We start from the raw sequence: 10,783 nt of genomic DNA on the forward strand, positions 1-10,783 counted from the left end.
ACGGAGGTAAAAAGCTTAGGGGTAACTGTTGACTATAATCTAAATTTTAAATCGCATATTAATCAGATCACTAGGACAGCATTTTTTCACTTAAGAAACATAGCAAAAGTTAGACCTCTTATATCATTGAAAGATGCGGAGAAATTAGTTCACGCGTTTGTTTTCAGTCGACTGGATTACTGTAACGCACTCCTCTCAGGACTACCCAAAAAAGACATAAATCGTTTGCAACTAGTGCAGAATGTAGCTGCTAGAATCCTAACTAGGAAAAGAAAATCCGAGCACATCTCTCCAGTATTGAAGTCACTTCACTGGTTATCTGTGTCAATCAGGATTGACTTTAAAATTCTGCTTATGGTTTATAAAGCCTTAAATAATCTTGCCCCATCTTATATATCGGAATGTCTGATGTCTTTTATTCCAAATCGCATTCATTTATGTTAGGTAGAATGCCCAGAGGGGACTGGATGGTCTCGTGGCCTGGAACCCCTACAGATTTTATTTTTTTTCTCCAGCTTTCTGGAGTTTTTTTTTTGTTGTTTTTTCTGTCCACCCTGGCCATCGGACCTTAGTCCTTTTCTGTGTTAACTAATGTTGTCTTATTTTAATTTATTTTGTCTTTTATTTTTCTTTTCTTCATTATGTAAAGCACTTTGAGCTACTTTTTGTATGAAAATGTGCTATATAAATAAATGTTGTTGTTGTTCATTATGTCATCACAGGTGGCTGCATGGTGACTTGATCAGGTGGTGGTATCACAACCATAGAAGAAACAGAAAAGACAGCAGAGAATAGTGTGGATTAGTACAGACAGTGGATCCCTGAAGAATATCATAGCTCATTGATCATATAGTTTATTAAAATTAGAACAAAATATAGCTTTGCAAAAGGCCAAATTAAAAAAAATTGGTTTTTAATCATTTTTTAAAATTTTCCACAGTACTAGCCTGGCGGATTTCTATAGGCAAAATATTCCAGATGTTAGGTGCATAGTAGCAAAAAGCCTCCTCACCACTTCTTTGTAACTTGGCTCTTGGAATTATAAGCAGACCTCCATTTGAAGATCTAACGTTATGACTTTGAGTGTAGGAGGACAGGCATTCCAAAAGGGCAAACTTATTTAAGGCTTTATAAACCATTAATAGTATTTTAAAGTCAATTGTAAATGACACAGGTAACCAGTAACGATGCTAATAATTGTAAAGTTATAAGAGGTCTAACTTTTGCTATATTCCTTAAGTGAAAAATGCAGACCTAGAGATCTGGTTAATATGTGATTTAAAGTTCATGTCGGAGTCAATAATTACCCTTAAATGTTTTACCTCTTTCTTGATTTTTAAACCTAAGGGATCAAGTTTATTTCTAAAAACCTCGCTATAAGCATGTTTGCCAATCATTCAGATTTCTGTTTTCTCTTTATTTAGTTTGAGAAAGTTACTACTCATCCAATCAGAAATACTGCTAAAACATTGGATCAGAGAGGCAAGAGCATCAGGGTCATCAGGCGCTATTGATAACTAAAGTTGTGTGTCATCTGCTTAACTGTGGTAACTCACCTTGTGCTTGGAGATAATCTAGCTTAGCTCCTAGGTTGAAAAAAACAGTGGACCCAGAATAGATCCTTGTAATACAATATATACAATACCATGGAACAGGTATTTAAATTCTATGTATGTACTGTATGCATCTGCTAAATACTTGAGCATTTATATTAAACATAAAAACAGATCAGTGGTCGTACATTGTTCAACATCACATTTGATCTTCAGCCTTTTATTTCTTGAGTTGAATTGAGAACTTGCAAATAGCACTCCAATGAAGTATTTACATTTGGCCCATGATTTAGAAAGAACAATAGTCATTCCCATGTGTCTTCCAGACGATGTAGTATGAGTAACACCACGGGTAATGAAGGCTTTGAGAAAAGATGCACACCCATGCTTAAATACAGCTGTTGGAATCTTCTTTTATTCTGGCATTAAAAAAGAAAGACTGAGGGAGCAAAATATATTTAGTGTATATATGGCTAGGGTTGCTACCCCAAAGATCCAGCAGCCAGATCCCTTGCATTGTTAGTGTGGAGTTTACTTTTTCTCTTCAAATATGCATGTGTATGTTTTTAGTAACCAATTAAAGGGCATAGACCTCCATTCTTATCCTCAACAAAGAGAAACACTGCTCTAAATGATATAAGATGGTGTCACACACACGTGTGAGTAGGAGACAGCTAAAGGGTCTGAGTAATAGTAACTCCACACCAGACCAGGGGGCGGAGGGTTGCACTGACTGTCTTTTTCAGTTCCTTGCAGACCATTCTCAGGAAATTCTGCCTGTTTCTGTTGCATCTGATGACATCACATCTGGTTCCAGTGCTTCCGATGAAGTCACTTCCGGTTCAGGCTCCTTCGATGACGTCACTTCCAGTTCCAACCCCGATAACGTCATTTCCTGCACTGGCTAATAAAGTCACCATCTTTGATACCATGGGGCATGCACTGGCAATTGGAAGGTTGGCGGTTCGAATCCCATAAATGCCTAAAGGGACTCTACTCCGTTGGGCCCTTGAGCAAGGCCCTTAACCTGCAATTGCGCCATCCTGGGTATGACGTTAATCTGCATCCATCCCGGCATGTAGGCCCTCCAACCTACAGGGAAAAACCTGGGGGTTGGTGGCAGAATTGCCACATTCCAAACACCATAAAAAACCTCACACTGTTCCACTCCATCTGAACTAGTGTGGTGCTGAGATGTCACCCATTGCTTGGCTGCACTCGGGTCCTAATCTGGATCCTGAGTTGGTTTGTCGTGTGGTGGGTGCAGCAATGCGCTGTATCAGCGCGTGGTCCTAAGCTTTCTTTCTCTCTTTAATAACATTCCTTCAGTTCTGTTTTGGACTCGGATCTGTGAACACCTCTGTTCAATTTAAACCAATTTTGCAGCCTTGGAATAATACACGGGTGGCTGCCCCAAACCTTCATGATGTCTTTGACTCGTTCTTGTGACAATGGATTTATAAAGCAGTTTCTTGTTTTTCCTTATATACTCCTTCATTGCCTCAGGTTCTGGTTTAGAAAGTGCAGAAGTTTTCTCTTTTTTGGACAGGTGGCTCAGGCGGTAATTCAATCAAGCAATCATCATACTTTCAATAGGATGGGATTTGTAAGATTATTGTTTATTGAAGATTTGATTAAACTCATGATATTCGTCAGATAAGTTCATCAGACAATATGTTAATGTTGTTACAAGCTAGACTGCCTTGGAGATGTGTTGTAAGCAAATAGTTTTACAATATTGGCTCCAAGCAAGTTTACTTTTATTTTCCCAGTCTGTTTGAGGATTATGTAATGTAACCTAATATTATTTGAGAAACTGGAAAAACAAAGAAGGAGAGATTTTTCACATGAAGAACCTCAGTGTGACCCTTTAATGGATGGGTAATGAATTCTAGCACACCCACACCTATCTATTTACCATTCATGGACAAAACTCTTGGTTTCATTTTTAGAGGATAATGTAGTATATGCAACTGCTGTACAAGAACTGTGCTAATAAAATTTTCTACAGCCTCATGAGACAATAAGTACGCTCAAATTAATAAAAGTTCCCATTTATTTTTACGGGCACATGCAATAGATTGGTAAATGCTGCTAGGCTACCTAGACCCATGTTCCCAAATCGAACTTTTTCATCTTGCATACAAAAGCTTTTGTTCTAAGCAATATACTAAATGTTGTCTATTAACATCCCTTTCTTTTTTTAGTTTTTTTATTTCTACAAACAAGAACACTATAGAATCATAAACATAATTATACAGATCAACAGTTTCATCTCTTTGCGTCTTGCTTATAGAATGTGTTGCACTGATTCTAGACCACAGCTGTTCCATCTCAGGGTCTCACATTTTGCTATACAAGTTTTTGTTATGCTAAAGATAGCAGAAATATTTTCAAATCAGGACCAGAAGATGTTTTGTAAGTAAAGAAACTCTAAATTCTAATCAAAGAACTTAAGCCATTTTTTTGTCAAACCAAAACAATACCCTAACCTTCAGTCAAAATAACCTTGTTAAAGAATCAAATATCATGGGAAAATTAATGTAGAAAAATTGGGGATTATCCATAAAACTCTGATATAGGATATGAACAATGCAACCTTTTTATCATTGTACTGCTGATTGTCATGTGTCACAGCTTCCAACCTGATCACCATAGTGATGCTGTTGTTTTATGGCTGCTCCCATAAAAAACAAAATGGAGAAAGTAATAAACACTAATGAAAACTGCAATATTACAATGAAAGTTAAACAGAAAACAAATCAAAATCAAAATTGGATGCAGCTTCCCAAAACATACAGTACAATACTTAGATTAATTCCTCCAAAAAGAAGTAAAAGAAGCAAAATTGCCTCTAAAAAGAAGTAAAAACACTATAAACAAAAAATAATCACATCAATCACTTACATCATTGGGGCACAAGTTGGAAAAAAATGCAGGAATGGCTTGGCTGCTTTCCTGCATTTACCTTGAACTTTAAACCAAACATTGACTCCTATTTTATTGAATTTATTCTTGCAATAGGTAATACTTTATATGAAATAATAATTGCTTTTTTGGAACCAAGTACCAGGCTGGACTTTACCAATGATAACTATAGCTAAACCTTTCATAATATTATTTTTTTAAATGGGTCACAGAAAGGTGTCTCTCTGTTTCTTTGGGAACTGTTTCCACTCACAAGAATCTGCGGTTTTATGAACATGATTTGAATGTTTCTGATTCTGCTAAAATATCTCAATTCCATTTAGGAGCAAATTTTGATTAGGCCTCCCTAATCCTAAATTTCTTTATATTCAGCCATTCTAGTATAATTTTTTTCTATTTCTAGGTTAAGCCTATCCTAGCAGAATACAGAAAAAATATAAAGCTCACATGGCACTTTTTCAAAAGCTGCAGACAGGTGTCACAGTTGAAATAAATGATTTTGAAGTATACCAAATACTAATAATTTATTCTGACATTTACTCAGACACTGATACAATTAAACACTAAAAACAAAGTATCTAGATGTGCTAAAATAAAAAAGGTAGATGGTGTTGGTATGGTATCTATTGCATTGATCCTTAAACCCCAAAGTTGATTGTTCAGCATACGTCTAGCTCACTTTGTGAGTCTGAGCAAGTCACTAAAAATTCCAGCTTTAAAAACAGTAAGTAAACAGTAGACATTTTACCTTCATGTTGTAAATCACCTTTCAGAAATATTTTACCACAATAAGCATTTTTTTTCTTAAAGCAATTAATTCTATAGCATTCAGCTCTACTATTAAGTTAAGCCTAAGTGTATTTTTGTCTGAGAATACTGAAAAGCATTTACAGATCACGTACTTTGAAAGATATAATTAAAGTTTTTGTACAAACAGTAGTAATTGTTGAAAAAAAATAGATCAAAATATACTAGAAATGATCTCAGACTAATTATAAACAATCCATTTAAGATACCTGTGTCATCACTCACCTGACCCAGATGTAATTTGTTTTTGTCCGAATCTTTCACTATATCTTGAATTTTTCCGTCCTTCAGGACAATACTTGCAGAACAGATTTCCTGTCCTAAAACCACCCTTTGGCTTTTCAGCACTTTAACTGCCATTCCTGCCTCCATTTTCTTCACAAAATGTACTTTGCAGATTTTCTCTCTTTTCTCTTTATGTACTATATAATGAAATCGCAATTTCCTCCTGCTGTTAATTTAGCTGTTGCTCATATCACATGGGACTAGAAGTAAACATGACAAAGATAGTTTGATCTTCAAATATTTAAAACCAGCAAGCTCTTATCTAATTTTAACAAAGGTCATGTGGAGAAGATACAGAAACTGTTATTTTGCCTTGCTCTGTTATTTTAAAAATGTCCTTGGGCTAAAGTGCTAAAAAATCTTTAAGCAATATTCAGACAATATGAATGTGGCATAAAAGTATGGACTGACAGAAAGAATGGTAAAAGGAGAGCAGTGCTAACAATTAGTGTGGGAAATTATGACACACCAGGGGCAATTTACTTTTAATTGGAGCCCCAAAATTCTGTTTGCAGGCTAATTAAATGTGATATTGTGGCTGGCCAAAATTGTTTGTAAAATTGTTACCTTTCTTAATTTCTCTCATCTTGGTAGCAGGAGTAACAATTGGACAGGCTTGGATTACTGATTTAATTCTGAGAAAATGTGCTTTTCTGTATGATGTTTGCATGTTACCGAAGTTAGCCAGGGTTAATTATATAGTGTTTAGTTTATTTTTTTTCTATAACATAAAAAATATTCAGATAGATAGATAGATAGATAGATAGATAGATAGATAGATAGATAGATAGATAGATAGATAGATAGATAGATAGATAGATAGATACTTTATTAATCCCAAGGGGAAATGCACATACTCCAGCAGCACCATACTGATACAAAAAACAATATTAAATTAAAGATTGATAATAATGCAGGTAGAAACAGACAATAACTTTGTATAATGTTAATGTTTACCCCCCCGGGTGGAACTGAAGAGTCACATAGTTTGGGGGATCACCCGTTTGATCTACAGTATCCCACTTGCATACAGATATACAAATTATTTACTGCAATGAATTTAATTCAGGCTGCTTCTACATTAAAAGCAATAACACATTTAATAAGTTGCTTAGTCAGATTCTCAGAGAACTTTTGATGCATTGTATTGTACCTTTTCAATGTTATTTTTTAATTCACTATAGTCTAATTCAGGCTTTAAATTACAGTAATACTTATGTAACAGGTGTCTGGTCACACTTACAGGTAATCTAACTTAGACACCATTTAAATATCCGACTACGCCACCCAGTTTTATGAAGAGACTGGGGACTCCTGAAATTTACCAATAATAGCACACAGGTTTCTTTAAATTGGGCGGTGAGTAAACACACAATGAAAGACACAACGGTAATTTCAGAAAAAAAGCAACAGTAAGATCTATTACACAAGACAATATAAGGTACATTAAAAAGATAAACGAACATAACAAAACCTAAACATATCAGGAATTAATTTCCTTTTTTTTAAAAGGAAAATACACAGTCCACACTCTAAAAGTCCGTTAAAAACAAGAATTGGAGGATACAACCTTTAGTGGTGCAGAGTCCAGTTTATGCACTTTTTTTTCCCAACACTTAATTGTTCAACTGTCCATGGATGCACTCTGTTATCCGGACACTCGTTCCCCTACAGAAGTTGTGTCAAATTGTTGAATACCTGTCGGAGTCTCTTCATTGTTCCTTTTTCTTCCACTCTGATCTCCTTGTGTTGCTGTGACCTAGGCACACCTCATTTCTCGTCTGTCAGCTTTGCTTGGTCCTTTCATGCGGTTTTCCCTCTCTCGCTGAACCCACATCCGGCGTCTCTTTGTGGAGCTGTCTCTTCCTCCCTGGAAGTGTTGCTGTCCTTGTGCCTCACGTCGTGCCAGCCAGGTACCTTCGTCTGTCTGTGAGCCTCTGTGCTCTGTCCGAGTGTCTTGGCAGCGTTTTCTGTTGATTGTCCTCTCTGCCTTCTGCTGCCCAGGAGTTTAAATCTCCTTTAGTCCCTGCTGTTGTCAGTCCTGGACAATCAGTTTAATCAATGGCACATCTAAATTTCCTGGGTTTAACAATTAATGAAAACACAAGTTAACAAAATGTATTGTTACCAACCATTAATGAGTACAGATCTGCTGATTAGAAACCAATATTGTCAAACATGTTAATTTCAGGTAAATACAGACATCCTCCAAGGCCAGACTTCAAAGCGGTGACTCCTTTGCAAGACAGCAAATATCTACACAGACAACCCTGACACAATCAGTAACTGGATTATCCAGGAAATCGAAAAACAAGGTCCCCTTCTGACACTTAACTCCTGCATGCTCATCTCTAGGGTAGTCCTTCTTTTTAAAAGGATTTCCATAACACATTTGTTACTTTTTATGTCTTTACATGTATTTATGCTTTGCTTCTTGTTAGAGGGGTTAGAGAAATTTTACAAGTACTTCTAGGTCCTGATGGAAGAAAACTACTCTGCAATAGTTCACAGGTAAACAGTCTAACTGGTTGCATCATTAAGCTGCAACTTAATCCTCACTCCTACTTTTCCTCCAGTGGCCACCAGAGAGACAACTCCACCCATCTTGCTTTTGGCCTTGATAAGCCCCAGGGCCAGTAATATGTGTTACACTTCATTCCCAGGTCTGCATAGCCCTGTCACCAGCTTGGCCACCTTATTTATACCACATAAAATTTGATTCCCCTTTGAACCCAGCATGTTTAACTTTTTCATTACAGTGTTTCAATTGCCCTTTTTTTAAAATTATTTTTACTTTCTGCAGCTTGTTGTATCTTAGATTACTGATTATAAATTAATGGGGAGAACCTTCCTGCAAGACAGTTAGGTTGTTCCGGAGACTAAATAATATTCTTGTTTATTTTTTTATTCCAGCCTTTTTCATTGTAGTATAAACTAGTCTTGTAATATAAAGTGTTTAAGCGTTTGCTCATTCAAAGGATATCTGATGCAAATATTCAGTTTTGATGGAAAAAGTTTTACTTAAATATTAATAACAGTTTGTTTTTGTGATGTTAAAGTGCTTTAATATAAAATGTTTACTTTCTTCTTATTTTTTTACACATACAAATAAGTCACCATCCAAAGATGCATGGTTAAAATCCAATTGTAGGCTTCTAACTGGGAATAGGGGGAACTGTACTATAAAGTTAGAGAAACAGGTCAGAAAATTGATGTTTTTGCTCTGACTTGGTAAAGGGTGCACTGTATAATATGAGGTAATGGATATTCCCTGTATTTACTCTGACAAAGCTGACAGTAAGACACAATTGTCCCACTTTGTGCTATATTCCAATGCTTGATGGAGCTGTGTTGAAAACCTCGTTAATCACAACCATGTCTTCCAAACCAGGAGGGGCCATCAGGGAGTCCTTGAGAAAGCTACGAAAATGGATTGCTACAGAAATATAATCAAGGGCGTGATCCAAGTATCTAGCCCTTCATGTAAATAAGTATGTTGTATGGATATCAAGCCTCACAGGTGCCCTCTCTGACCTATTGGCATATAACTTTGAAGAATCACCCTTAGATTATAGTGTTTACAATTTTTATAAACAGCTGAAGAAGACATATCTCTGTCAGTGATGAAAGTTTGACAGAAACTGAAGCCAAAAAAACTAAGTAAAAAAGGAAATAGAATGAAAAAGCAGCACTTTGGAGGTGAGGAAATATGGATGCGAAGGATGAGGGAAAACAAACTAGCAGCTTCCTTAGAGAGCTAGTGACACCACAGTTGTTTAGGTAGGTCCTGAAAGGAGTTATTGGTATTTCTTTCATTTTTGCCTCACTTTGTAAATAAATGGTGCCTTTGCCACTTTGTAAATAAAGAGTGCCTTTGTAAATAAAGAGTGTCTTGTAATGAAACACAGTTGCTCAGCTGAAGGATTGTTTGAATGAAACAGCTTATTCTTTATCTGATACCTTTACCCAATATCAATAAGCTCTGTATTCAGTTCTACGTTTTTATGATGATCAAAAAAGGAGTAAAACAATTATATCTATTGATGTGTGGAACAATTGATCCTCATAATCATATAATTACATGGCAAAGCATACAGGAGAAATCCAATTTGCAGCTAAAATGCCATACAAGGGTTCAGTTCCTTGACCAATTCTATAACTGTACTGAATGATAAATTCACATAGGGGTTTTTTCTTTCTCTATAAGTATGTCCTGTTGAGTGTTTGTTAAATGTGAATGACAACACTGGGTGCACCGATTTCTGTTTGTAATTTGGGGTTGTTGTCTTTAATCAGGTTTGCACTGATGTGAAGGGGCTAACACAATTCTGTAAGAATAAAGAATTCCGGAAATGTGTTCATGCCAGATTACCAAAAAAAGTGATTGGAGAGTGGGTTATATTGATTGAGCAAACTTTTACGAGCAGGTAGTGAAGATGGTTGACAGAGGACAAATGGTTGTATCTGCAGTAATATCAAAGTATGCAGAAGGTGGCAGATGACATGAGAAGCATGTGTCTCACCACAAATGTTGCTCATGACCACAGAGAGTGAAGGAAAATAATTTGACAGTAACTGGAAAACTTGGGTAGACTTTGAAAGTGGCCATCAAACAGAGATTAATAATAATAACAATATAGAGATAAAATAGTATTTTGCAATTGATATTACTATATGAAGTAGTTTTTGTAAAATACACTTTTTCTCTTCATTTTGAATCTTGATCTTGTCAAAATGCACCCTACCCTACTTATACTTTTATTATATAATTTACATTTTCCAATGTGTTTAGTAATAAAAGGCACTTACATTACTTCCTCTTTCTTAGGATCTCTTGCTGTTAAAATTTCCGTTTCTGCAAGTTTTGTCATAGCTTTAATTAAATTATCCAGTATTAGTGTTGTGTAGGTTTCTAGGGATTCTTTTCTATTCCAGCTCTACTACCTTACAAGCATCACCTAATTACACTTTAAGATGTCATTTTATATCACAATGAGTGGCTATGGTGTTTCCATCCATCCATTTTCCAACCCGCTGAATCCGAACACAGGGTCACGGGGGTCTGCTGGAGCCAATCCCAGCCAACACAGGGCACAAGGCAGGAAACAATCCTGGGCAGGGTGCCAACCCACTGCAGGACACACACAAACACACCCACACACCAAGCACACACTAGGGCCAATTTAGAATCGCCAGTCCACCTAACCTGC

The 10,783-nt window shown here is 36.2% G+C and overlaps 1 protein-coding gene across 2 annotated transcripts in view; it reads right to left on the bottom strand.

The window, feature by feature from the left end:
- Window positions 1-5,809, bottom strand: part of zgc:103559 (Allantoinase, mitochondrial) — a 62,692-nt gene extending 56,883 nt beyond the window's left edge. The window contains exon 1 of one of the 2 annotated variants that reach the window (XM_028794773.2): window positions 5,514-5,809. In XM_028794773.2, coding sequence (XP_028650606.2) covers window positions 5,514-5,660 — 147 coding nt within the window. In that variant the 5' untranslated portion in view covers window positions 5,661-5,809. The remainder of the gene's footprint in view (window positions 1-5,513) is intronic. The other variant, XM_028794774.2, reaches the window with a different exon arrangement.
- Between the last annotated feature and the right edge of the window lie 4,974 nt (window positions 5,810-10,783).

Source organism: Erpetoichthys calabaricus, chromosome 2 (genome assembly GCF_900747795.2).
Source record: "Erpetoichthys calabaricus chromosome 2, fErpCal1.3, whole genome shotgun sequence".
In the NCBI taxonomy this organism is placed as follows: Eukaryota; Metazoa; Chordata; class Cladistia; order Polypteriformes; family Polypteridae; genus Erpetoichthys; species Erpetoichthys calabaricus.